Raw genomic sequence first — 24,419 nt, 5'->3', positions numbered from 1 at the left:
TCTAGGAATGAATAATGGCACCCAGAACCATACTGGAAATTTATTATAAATCTTTCAAGTACACTACTTTTGACTCTGGAAAGATGGATCTATAAATAGGAAGATAAGGAAGGACAGAATCACTCTCTCTCTCTCTCTCCCTCTCTCTCTCTCACTCACTCACTCACTCACACACACACACACACACACAGATTGTAAGTGTAGATTGCAGTGCTTGACTTTCTTGTTGAGACACCCCAATTTGGTTACATTTGCTATAAACAATTTTGCTACAGCAGATATGGGGATGAAGCAATTATACGGAACTATTTGCTTGTCTTAACTTCACATTACATTATTTCAGGAATGCTCCTTGTCTCTGATTCAACAATTTTCTCACAGTCCCACTCCAAAGAAACGAAGGCACTTATATTCAATTGAGAAGCATTCACAACTTTTGGAGACATTAATATGAGAGAGGATGTGTTCTGCAAACTCAGTTTTTAATTTCTGTTGTAACAACATTTTGAATATAAGACTTTTAGTTATAAAAACATTAGGGCAAGGCTTTCAAAAGTGATGAGTGATTTCAGAGAACCACTGGGAAACTTTTTAAAGGGGCCTGCTTTAGCCAAAAGTCTTTAAGCTTTTAGGATGTTTCAGATTAAGAAATCAAAACGGGAGTAATTACAACCACTTTTGAGACTCCTGGTCACAGTTCATATACTTGCATCAAGACTATTATATTTCTCATTGATCCAAATGTTTAGTAAATTCCAAACAAAGAGTATTTTTGCCTTAGGACTTTCAGAATATACTTTCCCTAAAATTGGCAATGGAGGCTTCAACATTTTGTAAAGATCTGTCATGGTAATACAACTGGCATGTACTGCAAAGTAGAAGCTATATTGAGAGGCATTTGCCTTGTGCCTTCTGGACTGCTTGAAGTAGCACAAGTCTGTGGAATGCAAAATATTATAAAACCTATTTATAACCATTCATTTTCTCAGCTTCACATTAATTTATTTTATCCTATGCATTCTTTTTAACCTCTTTTTTCAGATGCTTCTCAAATTTTTATTTTAGAACACATTCCCAAACATTAGGTGACTAGTAAAAGGACTTCCTGGAAGAAAATGTGTTGTTCTATAAATGTTGCAGCTGAATTTCAAACACTACAAGCGAGAGATAACTCCACTGCACTCAAAATATCCCCCAAGACTTCAACTTTATCTCTTTGTACAGATTAAAACAAAGAAGTTAACCATATCATATATCTGAATACACAAAAACCACATGCTTTTTTCCCCCCTATTCCTTAACTAACTTCTCATTTAAAAGAACAGACTACATAAAAGTATGTAGTTGAGATCATCTGCTTTTCATAACTTGGCCATGCTAAAGGGGGAAAAAAACCCAACTTATTTTTCTATTCCCAAGAGGCGATTGCATTAAAGAACTTCGGAGCAGCCCATAAAATTCTGTGAGCTTATCAGAATTCCTCGTTATCAAAAGAATTTGTTTACAATAAATTGCACACACACATATTTCACTACCAAATAGCTGAAAACACTGATGAGCTATCCTGGGCTGAGTGGAAGTTAACTAATTTGCCTCTGCCTGTTGTTTGGGCCTGGCGGAAGGGAATTTGAGCAATCCTGCCAAGTGGGAGAATGGATGGCTGAGACTACTGAGTTCAGGTATGATAATCAAGCTTTCTAAAAGGGCACTAAACCTTAGAGATAAGACACAAAACAGTGGTCTTCCCTAACACCAGTGTAAGATTAACAGCTTCATATCTTTTACTGGCAAATATTCTTCATTATTACTAATTGGCTTGAATTGCGCTACTATAGTTTGCACTACGGAAAGATCTGTCCCAACTATATCTAAACAAGGGTTGGCAAATGTATGAGTTTTGGTGTATGAGTGGCCAGATGCAGCCTACGGAGCCTTTGTATCTAGCCTACAGAGCTGTGGCTTTGGTGTCATTTGGTGGGGGGTGGCTGCCCACGCAACAATGCACTACAGTTGGGCACTGTGGGCTTCTGCATGGAGGGGAAGGGCCAGGGGCGATGCATAGGGGGTGCACTCAAGAGGCACCAGACACCCATAGAAAGGGCTGAACTGCAGCTGGGCACCAGATATTTTGTTGGAGGGGGAGTTCTACCCATGTCATGCCACAGTTGGGCAGCAGAGGTAGTTGGGTCCTAATGCTGGCCTCCCTGAGACCAGAGCTGTCATTCCAGCCCAGTGCTGGAAAACACTACTGATTCTTGGTTTAGAGCTAAACCAGTCAGGCCGAAGGTGTGATTTCAGACTAACACAGCTAATCACCTCTGATCTAAACCAGTGTTCACCATCCAATCTTCCTGCTTGCCTGTGCTAGGAGATTAGCTACACACCTATTCTGGAATATTACTCTGGAATAGTTATTTTGCTATAAGGTCCCAAATAGAATTTTTTTTATTCTTAAATAAGAGTTCCATTTTTAATTTGGTTTAATCCATATCAGCCCAGTCAGCACAAGGAACTCGTACACCAAAAGAAGAATATCTATTCAGAAATGTATCCAAAAATAATGATTTTGGAATAACTCTAAAATAGCTTTTTTGGTAAATTTCCAAGTTAGACAAGGTCTATTGTGTCTGCAACAGGCGCCGGTTCTGTGGGCAGGGATGTGCAGGGAGTATATTGGGGCTCTGCCCCAGGCTCCATCCCACATTGTCACAGCCTTGCAATCCAGATCCCAGCCCTGGCTTCAGTCCCCCCTGTGTGTCCTGTTCCCAAATGGCACTCCATGCACCCCCACAGCTCCATCCCATCCTCCTGGCTGAGGGTGCCCTACCTATGTGGGTCCCACGCTGGTCCTAGGATTGCAGGATGGTGACAGTGCAGGGTCAGGCCCCAGGGCAGAGACACTTAGGGAGTTTTGGTGAGCTGTTGTAGGCCCAGGGGAAGGTTAGGGGGCTAGGGGCAGGGGAGAGTGCTGACCAGCCCACAACAGCTCACCAAAACTCCCTAAGTGGCCCTCCAGCCTACCTTAAGGAATGCAAGACTGAAGAATGCCATGCCTGCTCTGTGTGTGTTCTTTCCCCAAATGGATGTTATGTAGCTGCAGGAGGGCATTAGTAAGCTCACTGTCTTGGGAGAATTTATTGGAAAGCCCCCACTGCTGCATGCTGGCAAATCCATTACATCCATCCTGGTGTGTAGCATGTATGGAGCTGGCCCTCTTCACTTCAGCACTCCCTGATGCAATCCTGAGGTGGTATAGATATACCCTGAGGGTGTCCAGATGGGACATTAAATGCTGAATAACCAGACCACTGTAAATTCATTCACCCCATCCCTTGTTTTTCAGTAATTTCCCTGTGTAGTTAGCACTCAATCCAAAATTTAACAGAATCAAACTTCAGATGGCACGTGACTTTTTTACATTGTTGTTGTCACGTTCACTAAACATTTGAAAATTTTTCTTCTTTGAATTTCCTCTAAAGGCGTTTTTTTTGGCTTTTGTTCTTTTTCACTGAAAGTATCCCAAACTACAAACTTCACAAACACATACACACAACATCTCTGAAAACACACACTGAAAACATCCCTGAGACACAACACCTTCCACATTTTACCCTTAAACATAAAGCACTATTGCCCTTACGTAATGCATATTCACAATGGAAAGCTGATGGGAACTGCCTAAAACCACCACCTAACTATACTGTCCAATGAACCTATCTCCCTCAAGCCCTTCCCTGAAACTTGCCTTCATATAGACTCCTTCTAATACGGGACTTCATGAGCTTGCATGAGGTGGGGGTGGGGGGAGCATGGCTTGGTATAAGATGGCAGCAAGGAAGGAAAGTGTTTTTAAATAATGGGGACACAAAAGACTAAACCCTCTCTCCCTTTATGTGCTTAAGGCACACTTGTGTATCTATGTTAGTGCATTTGTGCCTCTTCTGGAATTCCTGGACCACCAGGGCTACAATATCACTTTAATACTATGCATTTTTGGTACATATGCATAGTCTGAATGCTATTTACACCTGGATTGTGACACTTGCCACATGCTTTCCTTCTGAGTATGCAGTACATGCTGTATTTTGGCCAAGTAGGCTCACAGAAAGAACAGAATAGGCTGGGCATGCATATAATGGCAGGCAAATCCCAAAATTTTGTCTACGTAAAACCTGAGGGTAGTAAATGCTTGACAACAGAGAAGCAGGTAATTCTTCTCATCTTTTAGCCCAAAATTCTAGTAGTTTGGTCACATATCCAAAGAGCATGAAATCTGTGTTTTAGGCTCCGTCAGCCAGAATGGGTTCGAACTCACATTTCTCACTTCTAACACTATGCTTCAACCACCAGGCTCTGGGCAACCACCACTGCTCAAAGGCACCCTCCAGCCTTCTTCCTGAAGATGGCCCACTGGGTACTGGGGGGTGGGGGGAGGGAGAGGGAGGAATGAGAGTAAACAAAAGGAGTTGCCTAAGTAAGCTGGATGTTATACTTGAAGGACAGAGAGGGAAAGGAGGGAGGGATTTGAGTTTCACCCCAAATCAAGCAAATCATCCATTTTATCTAGCAAATATTAAATGAAAGGCAGAAAAAAGCCACTGGGCCAAGACTATAATATGCTAGCATCAAAGGGAGGTCTGCAGAGTGCTCAGGGGAATACCTACTTCATGTCCTGGTTGCTAGAGCTATTCACTTGGATGTTGATTCAACCTGCACTGGATGAAGGAGGTCTGGGGCTAAACAGAAGTCAAGGCCCTCTAAAGGAGGAAGGGTAGTTTGTGGGATAGTGCACTTTGTGACAGAGAAATGGTAGATGGCCAGAGAAAGTATCAACAAAATTTAAAAATTCCAGGAGTGCTGCGGAATTAATGCACAAGGAAATATTAATGAGACAAATATGTACAGTATGACTTAGTGATAATTAAGGATGGAAGAACATTTCAAATCAAGTAATGAAAAATGGTTATTGTAGGCTGGTTGATGAGAATGTAACTAGGAATAATGGGATGAACACAACAAAGACACAATTAGACTGAACTTCTTGACACTGCGATAAATTCAGCTGTAGAACAGTCTGCCAAACACAGGGGCTAGAGTTCCGTTGCTTGACACTTTTAAAACTTGAGTAGAAAAAAATATTGGGAAATAAACCTATGTGAACAATCTTGCATTGCTAGTGAGATGGCATAGATGATCTAATCGGTCTTTTTTATTTTTACCTTCTATGATCTTGTTTTTCACACATGAATACCTCCTGCTTCCTCACCTGCCTTGCCTTGATGTTAAAAGGTAATGAGGGGGGGCTGCCCTTGGAGGCTAGTAAGCCTCAGGTGCTGTCTCTCTCAGTACTTGCTCCCTGCGGACCTACTTGCCTTAAGAGCTAGATTTGTGACCTCCTTCCACCCCTACAGCCACACCCATGCCTTGCAGATGTTACTCTGTCCACAGTTCAGTCCTTGTGAAGAGGCCTCAGGCCCCTTGAATTTAGCCCCACTTTTCTCTGGCTGCAGGCCAGATTTGGGCCAAGATCTCTTGGCCTCAGCCCTCACTGCGTCTCTGGGCCCCTCCTGCCTTGCACTTTGTACTAGCCCCTCCAACATCCCTGTGTAGTCTACTCTTCACCCCTTACAGCCAGAGCCACCCCACTGGTCTCAAGGTTAAGTCACAATATAAATAGAAGTCACTGCTTTCCAACTAAAAACTTACCCTGTTCTGGGTTGTTACCTCTCTACAGGCCATAAGCTCCTCTTAGCATTTTCCTGGAAGTTACAGGGAGCAGCTCAGGTGCCTGCTAGTCTTTTAGCTGCAGGCATCTCACTCAGGAGCTCTTCCCCCTGCAGGATGCAGGCCCAGTCTCCCCTTCTGGCTCAGGCCCCAGGCTTATATGCCTAGAAGCCATGCCCCCTTTCTGCCACGTGCCTTTCCGAGCTCTGCACAGGGGTTTTCACTGTTAGTTAAAGACCAGCCTGCCCTCCTGCAACTGTGGCCACACACCACCAGCTTAGCCTCTTGTCTCCTCTTAAAGGAAGAGAAGACCCCTGGCTCCCTGTTACAGTCCCCACTCCTCGCCTTGCATTAGACCCAAGTAACAGGGTTTGGGTCCCCTGTTACACTAAACATCAAATACTCCCCTGGCTCTTTAGGTGGAACACTAGTTAACATAGTTTGGAAATTCTACATATAAGAACGATGGTAGTTATATAGCTCTAGGTCTGGTAAAGTATGGAGGCAAATGAAAATAGCATATTATGACTCTGTAGTATCTACATCTTGGCCTCAGTGTTATTCTATGGGCTCCCATCACTGAGTGCTTCTCAGGCTGAGGATAAGAGCCACAAAAGGACTGAGGACTCCTTGGTCCAGTGATGCAGTATCTAACTTCCAGATGTCTGGGCACCTAGTGGGCTTCACAGCCCCCAGTAAAGTACCTTGATTCTGTAAATAGTGCATAGGAAAAGTCAGATACCTAAGACTGAGATCTGAAAAACAGGAAACCCCCTTAGCTCTCCTAAGTCTCAGGGACTTAAGTACCTACCTCTGGCCTGTGTCACTGAGGATTTGTATCTGTGGATCCTCTCCTAGCACTAGGCACCTAGGGAAGACATCTGTTACAGAACATGGCCAGAGGTCCTCACCAAAATGATTCAAGGACAATTTTACCCAACAGATAATGGAACAAGGACCACAGCTCACACCTCTTCCATCTCCAGATGAATGTTCCCCTAAGTTGAGGAGTCATACTTACTGCCTCTTCTCTATGACACAATGAATATTGGGATCATAGGATCATAGAAAAGTAAAGCTGAAAGGGACCTTATGAGGTCATCTATGATCTCTCATGACACTTGTCCTCCTTTTTTTACACATGCACTTTTCATGCTATAGGTGCAAGATCATAGGAAAGAAGGGCTGGAAGGGACATGTAGTTCAGTGCCCTGTTTAAGGCAGGATCATCCCTGACTAAATCATCCCAGACAAATGCCTGTTTAACCTGTTCTTAAAAATTTCCAGGGATGAAGATTGCACAACTTCTCTACGTGGCCTGTTCCAAGGTTTGACCACCCTCACAGTCAGAAAATTCCTTTAATCTCCAACCTCAATATCCTCCGCTGCAGTTTGAGGCCATTGTTCCTAGTCCTGTTCCCTATGGACACAGAGAAAACCCCCCAACTCCATCCTCTTTATAACTGCCTTTCAGGTATTCGGAAACTGTTATCAAATCTCCATTTTGTCTTGACTTCTCCAAACTAAATAACACAAGTTATTTTGATCTTTCCTCATAAATCATGCTTCCCAGGCCTCTAAGCATTTTTGTCATCTTCTGTTTGACTCTTTTCATTCTTTCCACATCTTTCTTGAAGTGTAGGGCACAAAATCAGACATGTGAGGCCTCACCAGTGCTGAACAGGATCACTTCTCTTGATTTGAAAGTAACACTCATGTTAATACAACGCAGTATGCTGTTAGCCTTTTTTTTTTCTTTTTTGCTAGAAGAGCAGAGTCTTGGTTCATATTCAGCTTATGGTTTACCATAACCCTCAGGTCCTTCTCTACAGTACCGCAGCCTAGCTAGTCATTCCCTAGTCTGTATCTGTGCACAGCATTTCTTCTTCCCAAGCACAGGACTTTGTACTTGTCCTGGATGAATTCCATCTGATTGTTTGTGGACCATTTCTTCAGTTTATCCAGATTATTCAGGAATTTAACCCTACCATCCAGAATGTCTGCAGAATACACATGCAAAATGGAACAGCTTCAACATGTGGACTTGAGAAAGCAACCCCCTTCTCCATGGTTTGTAGCCTAGTGGGTCACACATTCACCTGGCATGTGAGGGATATGGCTTCAAACTTCCTTGGTAAGTCAGCCTCAGTGTCCAACATACCTCCAACTGACATACTAGTATGCAACAGGGACTGCCAGTGCTTTTTCCTCTTCCTGATTTTTTTTCTGGTTTTTTGGGGGGGGGGAGGAGGGGGTGGTGTTGCAGGGTTCAGTCCTGAAGCTGTGCCCTGAGAACCACACCATCAGAGGCAAGACAAGCAGTGGAATGCTCTATTTCTGAATAATGGCAAAGCTTGGATGAGAAATAGGTACCTATGTGTTTAATATTATCAGGACGTAGGCAGTTCTGAGAATGCCCTGAAATAGGCCTTGAGGTACTTACGAAATTTTGCTGGCAAAATCAGCAGTGCTAAGGGAATTTAGATGCCTCCAGGGTTATATGACAGATAAAGAGGGCCTCTAAAGATCTACATTTTGTCTCCAGTGCCTACAGTAGGAGCTGGGTGGCACTGAAGTGCCTAATTCCTTTTGTGGATTCAGCCTTGAATGGTTTTGAACTGGGTCACAAAAATCACAGGACCCCACAATACTAAGTGGTGCATGATCACCTACTTTTGGTCTCTGAGAGAATGCAGGAGACTAGTTACTACATTGTGCTACTTTTCTCACTGTCTGAAATAAACAGGGATCTTCAAGAATGTATTTCCGAGTTTCTATGCAAGGAGGACAGGCATGCTGGTGATCCAGGAGACAGGTGAGCAACAACAAGATGAGACTGTGCTAATGGGCATTTACCTTTCCTGGCTATGTATCCATCTTTCATTCAAAATAGAGTGGCTTATGATGGTTATGATAGCATTAAGACCCTAGTCTTAGCTAGCTAAATCTAACATCTTTGAACCTGGTTTTACATCCTTGCTTTAAGTACTAGATCCCCCGTTTTTGTAAAATTACATAATTCAACTGAAGGAAATACAGTTGTGCTGATTTACAGCAAGGAAAGATATACAGCCAATATTGTCAAAATATGGCAAAGTATGAGCCTATTAACAATAAATGTGCAGCAGCACAGAAACTGCTTGGAGTGAAACACAGGAAGAATTATGTGCTGAACTCTGAATGTGTCTGCTGTCATAAGACAGCCTCATTGTGACAACTTTTACAAACCAAAGTCCTTTTAGTTACCGACATAATGCTCAGGTGTTCAGTCATTTCTGAACAGGCATATGAAATTTTATTTTGGTTTCCTGATCAACATCATACCCAAACAGCCATCTCTCCAACTACTTTTTCCTCAACTCCCATCAAATTTCCTTTTCTGAAGTCCCAGAGACATTCCATCTACTGCATTGCAGCAGTTTAAAAAGGAGAAAAATACCCACTGTTATATTAAAGTTGGCCTGGAGTGTGATGAGGTAATCACACAAAGTCTAATCCTGACCAAACCAGCACATGAATGTGAATGATCAAGGCATTTACTAAATCCTTTTTTTTTTAGACTATACTGTGAGGTAAAAATGGGAGACATCTCACTTCTTCTCAGACAGATAATGTGTTTAAAAGCGATGGATTATTGTATTCAAATACATACACTTGGCTTTAGCTCTAGGGTAGTCATCCTTCTTACTCTTCTAATATCAATATCTATGCTACAAAATACTAGACACTTTGTTTCAATACCAATAGTTGCTTATTGATTCATTCATATAATTCAAATTCTATACGCTGACATTTAAATATCATTATCATGCCTTGGGAGGTTTTTCTAATGGAAACACATTAATCTACTGGAAAATGGTCCTGTAGATTCTTCTTTTAAGTAGTATAAATAAGAGTTTTATGTCCACTTATTAAGCTGCAGTTAATTTGGATGCCTATAACTATCATTTTTCCTTGTATGAAACCTTTCATTATGCACCTTCCCCCAAGCAGACAAAGCCCATTTATCCTTCATACCTGTGTGTTTTATAAAACGGGCACCTCTTCAGGGGTATCTTTACCACATGTCCCTGAAGGCCCACAAACAGAACACTCTGGCTATGCAGAATCTGCAGGCTCCTGATGGATTCCCTCTGCCTCTTCGGGAAGAGCTCAATTTCCTCAAGCAAACAGCTGGCTGAAGTCTGATTCATTGGGGCGAGAACTTTCTTAATTGTGCCATAGTCTGTAAAGGCAAAGAGGGAGATTTACTTACTGGCAGTCATGCAGGCAATACTCTCTATTCGATAACCTTCAATAATCACCCTTTTGTAAGAGGCCTTATAATCTGTAGAGTTCAAGTGTGGTTTCCTGTTGGGGTACAAGGCTTACTATATGAACAAACCAAAAATGAATAATAGCTTCAATTGTTTTATAAACACAAACAGCTTACAGACATAAGACAAACGTTTGAATAGTGGACACTTGGAAGATGGGCAATCACAGCTCATCTATTGTGAACAGACATCAAAAAATGCATCTCTCAAAATGTACAGACATTCCCACAATTTCTAATTCATGAGATTAAGGTACTGTTAACACCATTTAAGAAATCTATACATTTAATGAAGTCTATTGTTGCCTCTGTTTTACAACTAAAGTGTATGAACAAATAGGGCACTTCATGTTACAGAAGGCAATATTACTTTCTTAAAATACAATGGACAAGGGTGAGGGTGTGTGGGGAGGGCTGGGGGTGCATGTGTTTGCACATGTGTTTGTTCAGTATTGGTATAACAAAACCATAACAATCCATTGCTTCACCCACATCTAATCATGCCACATGGAAAGTGATCACCTTTCTTCTAGGGCTAGAGAAATATACTGTTTCAACTTTTCATTTTGCTGTGTTTTGGTCAATTCAAAGCAAGGAGTGTTAATCACATTCAACGAATGTCAATCTCAGCTGTTGATTACATTCTTGAATGGCCTTTCAGGGTATGTCCAGATGTGCATGGACGTTTGGTTCCCCAGGGACAAGAAGCAGTGGCGCACCTTGTGCTGCCGCTACTTGTCCCCAGGGAACAGCTGTGCCACATGCACTTTGGCATGAGGCAAGTTGCCTCAGGTGGGTAGAGGAGGCTGGGGACAGCACTGGGCTGGCCCCAGAAGCCTTACCTGGGACTCTGGGGGCCTCCCAAGGCTGCAGCCATGGCGATTCTGCCACACAGAGCCTGGCTGGCAGTGGAGCAGGGCTCCAGGCAGCCTGGCTCCACTTTTCAGCAGCATGTGCTGGCCAAGCATGCATTGCTCCAGGGGTTTTATTCTGCAGTTTTTGTTTTTAACCCTTGTTTAGCCAGGGGTCAAAAAGCCCCACAAAAAACCCCCAGGGCAGTGCGCACACAGGCAGCGTGCCCTTACATTACGGAGAACTCCCGACTGCAGTATGTGGCAAACTGACCAAACTCGCAGTTACATGGATGTGTACATGTGTTTAGGTGTGTAAAGTGAAGCAAGACTTAACCCACAAGGCTTACAAATCGTTATGTACATGCATATTTGTTAGTTATGCAAGTAGTCCATGATGAACAAGCAACTTGTGGGAGTGAGGAATGCTCATAAGACAAAGATCCACATGGTCAAACTCGCAAGTATTGACTATATTTTGCTTAGGTTCATATTACAGTTGAATTTCAGAGAGAATTAAATCACATCACGTCGTACTCCGTTTTTTTAGTTATGTACCAAGGACTGGGTAATAAATTTAGGAATGAATATTACTGATAATCCATTGAAAATAGTTTCATTTCTACAAAACCATTGCTAATACCTTCTTCTTTCTTTCCCATATGTGTATGTGATTCTCCTACAATTCCTATCTCTTCCACAGTTTTACTCCCAACCCCTTTCCCATTCTGCCTGTTAAAGTGATCAGTGATTAGAGATTTAATACTCAGGTGTTATAAATGGTACTTCATGCTTCTGATACTCCAGGGAGGAATGGATAGGGGGCATCTCACAGTCAATTTTTTATGGAGCCTGAAGGTTCAGGAAGAAAACAGAATCATCTCATGTTTGACTCACCTTTAGAAACTTTTGTTCATAGCTCTGAAAAATATGCAATTTCTTGTTTCTTTTAAATGAAAACAGATTCTGGAAAATCTGATTTTTTCCTATAAGCAACATTAATACATGAAGAACCACATTCTATTTCACCTTAACTATCTAAATGACAATTTTTTCAGCTGGCAAAAGTGGCATTATTGGCACTTACAAATAGTTTGCAGTTATATTACCATGCAATATAGACAAACAAGCATCAATGTATGCCAGGTGGGTGTAAGTCCTAAAACTCTACCTGGCAAAAAGCCATGATTAGTGGGTATTACAAACTGAAGGAGAAGTAGGGTTGTGTGAAGCTTCACTAGCTGATTTGATGCAGAGGAAATTTGGCCCGATTCAGGGACTGAATCTCCAAAGCCAAATCGAATCAAAATCTTCAAATTGATTTGAAGCATCTGAATCAATTCGGAAAAGCTTCAGAAAGGATTCGGCCACTTCAGAGATTCAGCCATAGACTAAACAAGCAGCTGATATAGCTGCCTCCAGCTGGTAAGTCTGTTGATCCTGAGGGAGGGGGAAGGGAAAGAGTATGGGGGAAGGAGGGATTGGGACTGGGACAAGCTGCTGAGCCAGGGCAGGGGGTTGCGTTACTCGGCGAGGGGGGCAGGGAAGGGGCAGGATGCAAGCACAGCGGTGCTGGAAGCCATGGGAGTACCTGCAGGCACCCAGCCATGCCAGCCTCTCCCTGATTTGGTGATTTGAATCACCAAATCTCTTCAAATTTGCCAAATCTTCTGAAGCCAATTTGGCTGAATCAATTTAGGACAGTGATCTGAATCTCCAGAACGAATCACTGTAATCCGAATCAAATACTTCCCTATTCACACAGGCCTAAGAAGAAGCTTCCTCCCTGTTTTAAATCCAACAGCTGAATACTTAGAGAGCTGCCTTCTTGCATGTGCATATAAACTTAAACGTATCTAACTTCTCTGTTCTATTGTAAACTTCTCCTGCCTATTTAGGGTTATGTTTGATTGGCAGAAAAAGTTAATACTACACATCTGTTTACTAAAAAAATAATCAGATACAGGACAACTATTTGGTGTAATTCCCCACAAGTTTACGGCTTGATTTGTAAAAGTATATAGATATAAATCTCCTAAAGGCTGTACAAGATTAAATATTTTACATAGCAGGTTTGCATGATGGTTGAAGATCACATGTATTTTGGCCATGTACTTTCAAAACCAAAGCCAAATACTATACTCCAGTATTTTATAGTTCTGTAAGGAACCTATACAATTTAGTAGGTTCAGCATATCTAACCATTGCCAAGGGTTTCATATCATTTAAAGATCAAATGTAGATCATGATCTGGGGGAATGCCTGTTCACCAGAGCACCCCAAGGGATGACAAGGTCAAATGGTCACAAATTCCTCCAAGACTGTTTCAGGCTGGACATAAGGAAGAACTTTACTGTCTGAGACCCCAAGGACTAGAACAGATGGCCACCAGAGAAGGTGCAAACACCTACTCTGAGCTCCTTCAAGAGACACTTGGACTTTTATCTTGCTGGGATCCTATGACCCCAGCTGACTTCCTGCCCCTGGGACAGGGGGCTGGACTCGATGATCTTCCGATGTCCCATCTAGCCCTAATGTCTATGAAGTCTATGAAATCTATATTAAAATCTTGTTTTTCTTAATAGTCTTCTCAAATATTCTCAACTTAACTGTTTCTGTTTGAAATAGGTTGCCTTTGTAAGTATCCTGCTTGGTTATGACTCAGAACCAATTCAGTTACTGGTGCTGGCATAAAGTATCCTTGTACATTTAAATCAAACAAGGGGAAAAGAGGACCCCAAATGAACCAGCTTCAGGGCAGAGAAGAGATCTATTAAATCTTTGAATAGCATCACCTATTCAGCCCTGGCCACTATAAAGTTAAATAAATGAATACACAAATAAATGATGGGAGGAAGAGGGGAAAATATGGAACAGAAAATGTTCCTGAGTGCTATTTGGTAGACAGGAGACCTTACAGCTTCTCCATCAGAGTTCCTGATTAAAATTCATTTCAGAGCTATATTTGCAGTAATCAAGGCTGTCTGAAGAATGCAATTCTTCCTAATGGATGCGACGTTCACTTTTACAGAAGTGACAAAGGTTTTTATTTTACTACAAACACTGATAATGGTTTCCGAAGTTATGTAAGAAAATGAACGAGTAGCATTGCCACATTTTGAGAGTAAGCGAGACAGGCTGGAATGGATCCAGGCAGCTGACAAGTTTGGTTTCCTGTAAAGATGACTGACTTTGTGGAAGCACAGAAAAAGATATTGATATTTCCCAGATGGAACTGAGTCAATGAAAAAATATTTTAAGTAGTGAAGCAATACTTGCTTGAAGAGACCTGCTGAACTAGGAACTGCATAGCAGATATCTAAGGCACCCTGAATGAAGCTGATGAAGACTCAAGGAAGACTTCTGCCTGAAACAGCAGGTTGTATGGCCAAGAAGTCTACAAAACTACAGAGCAGTTCGTTAATAATTAAACAGAAATTTCAAGGTGAGGACTGGGGAAATGAGATTTGGACAGCACACTGTCCATAGTGAACACCAGTGATGAATAGACAAAGTTATAGAAAGTCACTGAAACTAAAGAACAGTGTTTGAGATGAAAGTGGTACAAAGTGATACAAAACATTAGCACCTTTAGAAAATACCATACTTGAATTAAAACGTGATAGTTTGTAAACTAGGAAGTATTTAAATGAGTATCAAGCTTTGAGTGCAACTTAGAAAAGACAGTAGGAAATAATCCTGCAAGGCAAACATAAGCAAATGAACAAACCTGCCTTATCTGGAAAGATTCCAGCCAAAAACTGGGACACACAATGAAGAATTTACAAATTCTTGCTGAAGAAAAAGAAGACATTTATATGTCAGCTCATATTTGTGAAAGCTTACTGAGTCCTTGGAGCAAAATTGTTTCTCACAAGGCATACATATATAAAAATGCAACCCTATAAAACTGTTCATGTTTATTTATGAGACAGTGTAAAAAATCTGCTCCTTAATTCTGGAGGAAAACACCTGAAATCTCAATTTTTAAGACCTGCCACTTATTATTAAAGCATCTTATTTAACAAAATTTTGTTTTAATGTATTTTGCGTAGGACCTTGGACAGTAGCCTCATTTACTAAAATGAGCATACTCAAGTAACTAAATTAGCAATTTAACATCTCGCCGACTCCTTATTTCACGTATTTATTTTAGTGAGAGGCAAGGATTTTTTGTGGATGATGTCTTTTAGTGAACCAACAAAAATATCACCCCACAAAAATCCTGCATAATTCCTGTACCATCACAGCTATACCATGATTCTATTTTAGTATCATTTTATGAAAAAAAAATAGTTGTCTTGTAAACTACAAGGATTGTCTGAAGCAGACACTTGAAAATGATTTCAAATGAACTCTCAGGCCACTTGTATACCTGATTATGTGGATTTACAGGCGTTGCACTTTCCATTCTACCAACTACTTGTGCAAATAGCAGGTTCCACTGTATGCATACATTTTGAGAAAAAACAGTATCAACAAAACCCACTAGGCTTTATTTAACACCAAAGCAGAATTGTGCAAGCTGAAGAGAAATCATATATCAACTACAGGAAGACATGCACAGCATCCCTATGCTATTTAGGAAAAACAGCAATTAAAAGAAAACAAAATAAAATGTGACTTTTGATTATCTGGAGGTATACTTGATTAATTTAATAACTGGAGAAATGGTACACCTATGACCAGAAAATAGCAGTGAGGAAAAAGAGACAGAGTAGTAACTGAAATTAGAGTGATATCTAGAATGAAGGATGGAAAATAAATTACATCTGCAAGAAATAAATTGTTTGATAAATTTCCAAGTATGTAAAAATAGCCTTTGTTTAAATATTTTAAAACATTTGTCAACATAAGAAGAATGTTGTTGTAAATAACAGGTTTCAAATTAGCAAGTGTCTTTTTTAATTCAAAACAGAAAAGTAATAGATACTTATTTCATAGCTTTTCACAGGGCATAATTTGAATATACTTATGGCAGCAGTATTGCCCAGATAATTGTTTAATCTGGCAATTCATCATATGTCATTTTTCCTGATGTGTTACTGGTGCTATTCCAGATGTGTTTCCAAAAGGCATAAAATGATAAAGAAAAGACTGAGTTAACATGAAAAACAATGTTCAGTCAAAGGAAAAATGTAAACCAACATCATATTTTTTTAAAATAAAAATCTGTATATTTTTAAAATAATTCAATGATTATGTGAGTGAGATGTGATATTAGAATTCATTTTCCAACATAGCCACATCACAAATAAAACATCAAAAGAAAAGAAGTAACATAGAGCCTTGCAAAAATAGTTAATAAAGGAGGAGGGTGGGTCCTCTTCCCCCCAGCTCCTTTTATCTGACTCAGTCTTACGGATCAGATGACAAAATGTTACAAAAGTAAATGTATTAATGGATTTTCTGGAACATGAATAGGTCGAATAAAATCACACTTAGGCACAAAAGTCCAATTATGGGCCTAGTAGATGAAACAGCATCTGGCTCATAGCCTCCCTCTATATGTGCAGGTAAAGGCACCATAGGATCTAAAGCGTGATTCATACATCCTGCCACACATGATTGTGGGATCATACATTAGATCCCATCATGCCTTACTGTCAGGGCAATGGGAGATTGATCCCAGGCTTGCCCTGTACTGGCAAGCAGCAAGTTCCCATGGCTGGGAGCCCCAAAGACACCAGTTGAGGGGCTGCAGCCTCAGGAGCAGGGTGATCATGATCTCTCTCTATCAGGATTGTGGGAAACCCTTCATGCTGATGATTGCTACGGGACAATACTGCCTGCCCCAAAGGTGTGGAAAATGAGGCGGCTGTGATTTTTCAGGGCTGTGGGAGGCGGGAACCCTCTGGGCCCTGGGGATCGTGGCTGCTGTGATTCCCAGGGCCTGAGGGCTTCCTGCCCTCCCTGAGCCCTGGGGATCACAGCTACCTCTATGCTCAGGCTTTAGGAGTTTTATGCCGCACATGGTGAATCCCTGCAGTTGGGGGCCCTGTCAGCTGATGGGGGAGACCCCGGTACACGAGCAAATCAAAGCTTGATAGTAAAACCAGTAACTATAAAGTTAGTACACATTTTTTAGGTCTAACTTTACAGTGGGTTGGAGCTTTTTATTGTGTGACAGCAACTTAGCATGTGGAGCTGGTCTCCAAGTAAGTTCACAATCAACTATTTAATTGCGCAGTACCTGTAATATGTAGAAAGTGGGGCATAGTCTCTGGAGTAGTTTCTTTTCCAGATGAATAAATATCTCTGGCATGTGTAGAATTAGTTTAAAGTGGCTGATTTAACAGCCTTTCTGACAAAATATCAACGTTTGTCAGGCATTAACAATGTCTTCTGAATTCCAAGTGCAGTAAGATATTGTAAGTACCTTTCTTATCTTGCTGACTTGGACAGGTAAGTCAGCTCTGTTGTCAGCATCTCAGACCAGCTCTACTGTTTAAAAACAACCTTGAGTCCACAACAGAATACCTCAACAAAAACCAAAACCATCTGCCCCTTCTAAACATTAGGAGAGGGGCAATGTTTTGCTTCTCCCCAGCACAGCGGACTTCCCTCGCCCTCTCCTCTTCCCCGCCAAGGGTTCTGGACTCTCTCTGTAGCTCCACTTGTCATCACTTCCACCTGCTCTCAGCCAGGCAAACTATTATCTGCTGATCTGTGGCTGAGCCCCAAGCCCCTGAAGAGCTAAGCCCTTTCTTACAGGTATCTTAGAAGACACTATATGATTAAACAGTGTCAAATAAAACACTGTTTGGGTTTGAGATTTCAAATTTTGCAAATGTGGGGATACAAAAATTCATGTTTTTAACTGTAAACATTCACTGAAAGATAATGAAATTGAATCCCAAATCATCACCTACTTCAGAAAGTACATCTAAATGTTTTCATTGGATTATGTTGCGTTATCAAAGCATGATTTCCAATTTTGTGCTTTTCTTTGTTTTCAGAGATGTTTCTACACATTAGTAATCTGCCCCCCCTTATTTTATTTATAATTCAGCTTGTTCAAACAAGCTAATGTGAGTATTAAGCTATATTGTGCCTTTTTCTTCTTTTTAAAATAATACTTGGCACAACATAATAAATAATATATATATATATATATATATATATACACATATATATACATATATATATATATATACACACACATTTTGTTTTCTTTACAAACTTTAGTTTATCAATTGAGAATGAAGATCTAACATTTTCTATTTTTTCAGTGTTCATAGAGAATACAAATTTTGAATCATTGAAAGCTTTTAAGCCATTAAAATGCATTGACACCACAACTCATTATCATGATGAAGTGGATAACAAGACCAGACAGTGACAGATATTAACAATAACACAGATATAAAGCATGTTTATTAGTTTATAAAAGCAATTGCATAGCCATAAAACATAGATCCTTGATAAATGGAGTAGTTGGAATATCAGCAGGTTAACAACAGACTTTGGCTGTGATTTTCTGCAAAAACTCATAGAACCACAGACTCATAGAAAATTAGGGCCTGAAAGGACCTCCAGAGGTCATCTAGTCCAACCTCCTGCCTGAGGCAGGATCATCCCTATCCAAACCAGCTTATACAAGTGTCTAACTCTTTAGCCAAACTACACTGTCAACCTTAACACAACTACAGGACATAGCACTCTGACCTGCCCAGGTAAAGCAAGGGGATCACAGTGGCCAATGTCCTGCTGCTGCAAAGTTTTTAAAATATACTCAAGACATGCAAGGAAGAGGCTATGCCTCCCCACTACATAGGAAAGCAAAAACACCATAGTCCATACCAATCTGACCATGGGGTAAAATTCCTTCATGAACTCAAATATAGTGATTGATCTGACCCTGAGTGGAGAGGCAAGACCCTCTAGCTAGGAACTTCTGGATTTAAGGCCCAGCAGGGGTACTGGCACACCCCAGTCAAAATCCCCAGCCAACACGCAATGCTTCTGAAGAAAGTGAACCCCCACTACCCCCAACTCCCTCACCTAACACATGTAGCAGCAGGAAGTAGGGGGAAAAAATCCTTCCTGGGCCCCATGTAGCAAGCAGCAAAGTTATAAGTCATGGTAGCAATCAGCAAAGTCATGTGTCATGGATCCTATCTTAATAATACACGGATTTATTTTTAAATATTACGGCCAGATTCTATTCCACCTGTCAGGTGCATTAATGCACTTAGGGTGAAATTACACATTACAACTGAATCATGTTAGGAACATTTAATATTTGAATGATCACACATTAAAGGCTCATTAAGTGCCCTTTAGGCATCTTAAAAGTTAAGCTATTTTCAGCAAAGGTTATCTTTGAACTGTGTTATCTAGCTTGAGTTAAATTAACCTCTGTGTGTTCACCTAAAATAAAACCACCAATCTGCAGTCCTCCAGTAACCCAAGTGGATTAGCTATCATCCAGGACTCAGTGGGGTGACTGGGGAGGGAGGAATAAGGGGTGAATTTGGGTAGTAATCCACACCTGGATTACTGCCCTATCACCTGGAACAGCCTGAGAGAAGCTGAGGTGTGCTCTAAATAGGCTAAATTAAATGCCTTTTTTGTGGGGGGTGGGGTTGCACAAGAATATTAAGTGGGAAAAATATCTACTAAAATTTTAGGTCTTGTTTTTTCAGAAGTCCCTCATAGTTTTTCCTTCAGTGTATTGCAAGAGATTTCCTTCTGTTGGAGAAAAAATTATACAGGCAAGCAGGGAAACAAATTATTCCTCATAGCTGTTTAATTAAATTTTGAGAAACATGCCATAGTAATCCATGACTGAGCTGGTGCTGTCAAAACTAATACAAATATTGCTCAAAAACTGATGAATTACAAATAAAGAGTAAGCATTCTAATATGGTGAAAACATTTTAAGCTCCCAGAAATTATCTTTGCCCAATTGGAGGTACCAGACCAAATAGACTCTAGATGATTTACAGAGTTCTCACAATGCAGAGCAGCCATACATCCGTAGAAAGCACCAGTCATTTTGCATTTACCACCATTTGTTTTGTGTCACTGAAGCACCATAAGGCCGCTGAAGCATCCCAAAGAATTGAGCACAGTATCATCTTTCTGAGAGGTGAACCAAATAAGGGATGATGAGATTTCAGTGCTACTGAAGTTGTTCAAGTGAGACTCCAGCCTGATATGGTGAAACTCTTGCAATACCTGCTGTTCTAATGAGTTTCTGGCCATGCATGAAGTGAATGGTGAAACAGGACCCAGTTAGTTCTGAATCTTTGACATCAGAATCAAATTAATAGAGAGTTTTTAAGATCATTTGCTTTAAAGCTAATCTCCCCATATCAATACTGTAAGGCCACTGGATTTTAGAGAATGGTTTATGCATCTTTAGTAGTGATGAGATAATTTTGTTCCTATGATGATCCAGGAAATATGCAAGAGGCACAACTTATTGAGGGTGACACTTTTTATTGGACCAACTGCATGGTTGTGACAGAGGTAAGCAAGCTTTCTGGCATCACAGTGCTACAGACTGGATTGAGTTACGCCTGGCCTAAACCGAGGCTATGGATTACCATCCCTTTACCTGAATTAGCATTTATAAACCCTACATCCCTCAATGGGTTAACTGTTTTGTCTTTTTTTTCCTTCCCAGTTTGCCTCTCTCATCAGTGCCCCTTCCTTTCTCCTCTCCCCTTCCTTAACCTTCGTATTCTCACTGTTTTCTATTTAGCAGCTCTACTTCCCGCAGTCCCTTCACAGCATCTTCTGAAGTAAGCCCCCTGCTTATGAAAACTTATGCTTTTCATCTCTAATTTAATCTATAAGGCTAAGTCCAGAACCTGAGGTGGAATCAATCCAATCTATGCAGATTTCTTTAAACTGCATAGATTGGACCGTTAACATACAGAACTCATGTCATCATCCATTGCCCAAGGCCAGGTGGGGGGGGGGTACTCCTGCACACCTCCCAACTCTGCTGGGCAGTGAATGCCCCAGCCTCATCCCCTCATTAGCCCCACAAGGCTGAGAGGCAGGGTGCAGGTGAGGGGACAGGGCTAGGGCATATGCAGTCCAGTGGAGCTGGGCAGAAAGCCCCGCCTCGGGGTATTCCACCCCCTGCTGTGCAGACCCCATCAGGGAAGGGGGCAGGGGTCCATTCCCTCCTGCCTGCCCCCCATGCCACCAGTGGCTGGGTTGGGGAAAAAAGGCTTTGCTGCCTCATCTCTGTAACAGCCTAGGGGCAGGGTGGCCTGAGTTGGCTGGAGCAGAGGAGCTGGGGTGAAGAAAAGTCCCTCTGGTGATGGGGGGTTTGCAGGGACTGCAATGCAGCCTGGGATCCTGTGGGACTGGGACCTAATTTGTGTTGGGAGGGGATCTGGTCTATCGAACTTCTGTTCCAATCTGACCTAAAGTGATTCAATCTGATACTACATCCATCCATGTCTACCTTGAACTAGATTCTGCCATTTTGAAACTGGCTGTGTGCTAAACTTCTGTTCTGTTACAAGTGTAGACTGGTTTCCAATCACTTATACAGAATTATGTATAGTTTCTGTCCCTAGGCGAAAGGTGCAAATCTACCTTGCCTTCTGCCTGACTTCAAACTAACACAGCTAACTACACTGCTCTATGTCTATCCCAGCCATGCAATTGGTCCAATATTAAATATCACCCACAAGATTTCCTGACTTATGCATCTTTTACATTTGTGGAGAAAACTCCAAACCCCAAGAATCATAAATCATGCTGGTACTCATATTTTTATAGCTTAAAGTCTTTCTTGGGAAGTCTAGGCAAAAATAAAGTCACTGTTATTCCAAATCAATGCTTAGCAGAAACAAAAATGTTACCAGAAGTGAGGATTCCTTTCTAAAATTAAAGACTCATCTATGCCTGGCTTCCAGAGATCATATACCTGATGAAGAATATCCTTCATTTGAAAATCTGTCCAACTGTATCCCAACTACATAGTTGGTCTGTAGCAGGAAGCTTGGGGTTCCTGAAACTTTGAGGGATAACAGGCTGCAGGTGAGCAGAAGGGAATCAAACAAGCCACATGGCTCAAAAGGGCTGGGCTTGCAGGATATAAACTCAGGGTCAGAGCTTGACAGGCAATCTAACCTGGTAGCCATGGAGAGAAGACCTCCTGAGCAGAAGGGCTACAGGAATCATAGAATCAATGAGTCGGAAGGGACCTAGACAGATCATCTAGTCTGACCCCCTGCCATGGGCAGGAAGGAGCACTGGGGGTGGCAGGGGTCATAAGACCCCAGCCAGGTGCCTATCCAGTCTCCTCTTGAAGATTTCTAGGGAAGGTGAGAGCACCACCTCTCTGGGAAGCCTATTCCAGGCTCTGGCTACCCTTACTGTGAAGTAGTTCTTCCTAATATCTAACCTAAACCTATCCTCCCTCAGCTTGTGGCCATTGTTCCTAGTGAATCTAAGGAGTGCCCTGGTGAACAGACTTTCCCTGAGTCTCTGCTGCTGGCCCCTGATAAGGTTGTAGGCAGCCACAAGATCCCTCCTCAGTCTCCTCTTGCGGAGACTGAAGAGATTCAGGTCCCTCTGCCTGTCCTCATAGGGCTGGCCACGGAGGCCCTCAACCATATGAGTGGCCCTCCTCTGGACCCCCTCCAGGTTCTCCACGTCCTTCTTGAAATGTGGCACCCAGAACTGGACACAGTACTCCAGCTGCAGCCTGACCAGCACTGCACAGAGGGGGAGCAAGACCTGTCTGGACCTGTTAGTGATGTCCCTGCTGATGTATGACAGGGTGCGGTTGGCTCTGCCTATTGCTTCATCGCATTGGCGACTCATATTTATCCTGGAGTCAATCATGACTTCAAGATCCCTCTCTGCCTCTGTGCTGCTGAGAGGGTCAGCCCCTAACCTATAACCATAATGCTGCTTCCCTCTCCCCAGGTGCAGCACTCCCTAGGTTTAACCGCATCCTGTTCAGATCCACCCACTTCTCTAACCTATCTAAGGTCTGCCTGGATGCGGTCCCTGCCTGCCGGTGTATTCACTTTACCCCACAGCTTGGTGTCATCAGTGAACTTGAACAGGGTGCTCTCCACTCCCTCGTCCAGGTCGCTAATGAAGATGTTGAACAGCACCGGCCCAAGGACCAAACCCTGGGGAACTCCGCTGCCCACACCCTCCCAGGTCAACATCGACCCATCCACCACCACCCTCTCGGCTCCTGACTAACACCTGAGCTGAGCTAGGCAAGAATGGTGGTTTAGGGATTGAGACTGTAGGGGCAGTGGAGGGCTCAACTGACCCATGAGCAGGGTCATGGCCTGAGAGGGAGAAACCAAGGCTGAGGAGCAAGGCCACAGTCATAGAGTGGTGAGAGCAGGTGGGGTCAGGGACCCATAGCCCAGGAGGGGCAAGAACAAGCCCATGATGGGTGGTGTCTCTTGGAGGTATAGTTAAAGAGACAGAGGCCCAAGCCCAGGAGGGGCCAGGGTGGTTTAAGGCACCAAGGCCAGAGGCCCTAACAGTGGAGAAGACTGTTCCAGATTTAGAGGCCTGCACTGACTGGATTGACACCGGTTGCATCTACATGAGACACTACATTGGCATAGCGATTAGCTACGATGACAACTTGTCACTATGAACCATGATGCTGACGTTACTGTGCACTAGGGTTGGAAACTACCCACGTGCTGCCAGGACTGCACAGTAACATCCACACATTTGGGTGCACGTGTAGACATGCCCACTGGGGCTGAAGGCCCATGGATGAGAATGACTGGATTGGACAATGGGGCTTAATGCCTAATGACTGGTAACTTCTGCAAGGTTTAGGCATGGCTAAGGGAGAGATGAGGAGGCCGCATAATTAGCTCTTAAGGTGATGAGCAGTGACACCTGTCTTCCTGAGTATGAGAGCTCACTTGAGGACCCCGGGGCAGCCTTTCTTTTCTCTAAAAGCATAATTACATCAAGGTGTGGCATATGACTTGAAGGTAAGATTGCCCAAAGAAAGTAAAGATGAGAAGGGCTTTAGTGGCTCCCGTGGTGTCACAGCCACCCCTGTTACATGGTCCTCCTGTTACATACACCCTCCCCCAGGGTGGGACCCTGTTACATGGCCCAAGAAAACATATCACCCTAAAACATCTTTGCCTCTTGCATAATTTCTGGACCATCACAACTACATTACTCTTATACTACCTCTTCCATTGCGTTAAATACATGATTGTCCTCTGGGTCCAACTAGGTTTCCTCTTCTTACAACATTCTGCTTCATATTATCTTCTTAAACATTGTTTTGCAGCATCTTTACATTTTAAAAGAAAAGGAATTACTATTCCTTTTTTCTGTGTTTTGATAACTGCAGCTATTATCTTTATTAATTAAAATTTGGTGAAAGGTATGCAATCAATTATGCATATTGCACTTTTAAATATACAAAGGTTCCAAAACCCAGAGAGTATTTATTTTGAACATTACCAAGGTTAACAAAAGCACAAGAATATTTAGCTCTTCCTTGAGAGTACTGAAAGCAGCAGATATAGAAGGAAGAAAAACCCTAACTT

The 24,419-nt window shown here is 42.1% G+C and overlaps 1 protein-coding gene across 7 annotated transcripts in view; it reads right to left on the bottom strand.

The window, feature by feature from the left end:
• Window positions 1–24,419, bottom strand: part of SEMA5A (semaphorin 5A) — a 612,665-nt gene that overhangs the window by 153,661 nt on the left and 434,585 nt on the right. For all 7 annotated transcript variants that reach the window (XM_090039133.1, XM_090039134.1, XM_090039136.1 and 4 more), the window contains one exon: window positions 9,742–9,949. In XM_090039133.1, the coding sequence (XP_089895259.1) occupies window positions 9,742–9,949 (208 nt within the window). The remainder of the gene's footprint in view (window positions 1–9,741; window positions 9,950–24,419) is intronic.

Source organism: Crocodylus siamensis, chromosome 3, assembly GCF_052110815.1.
Source record: "Crocodylus siamensis isolate JL-2025a chromosome 3, ASM5211081v1, whole genome shotgun sequence".
Classification (NCBI taxonomy): domain Eukaryota; kingdom Metazoa; phylum Chordata; order Crocodylia; family Crocodylidae; genus Crocodylus; species Crocodylus siamensis.
This window is presented reverse-complemented; position numbering and strand designations above follow the sequence as displayed.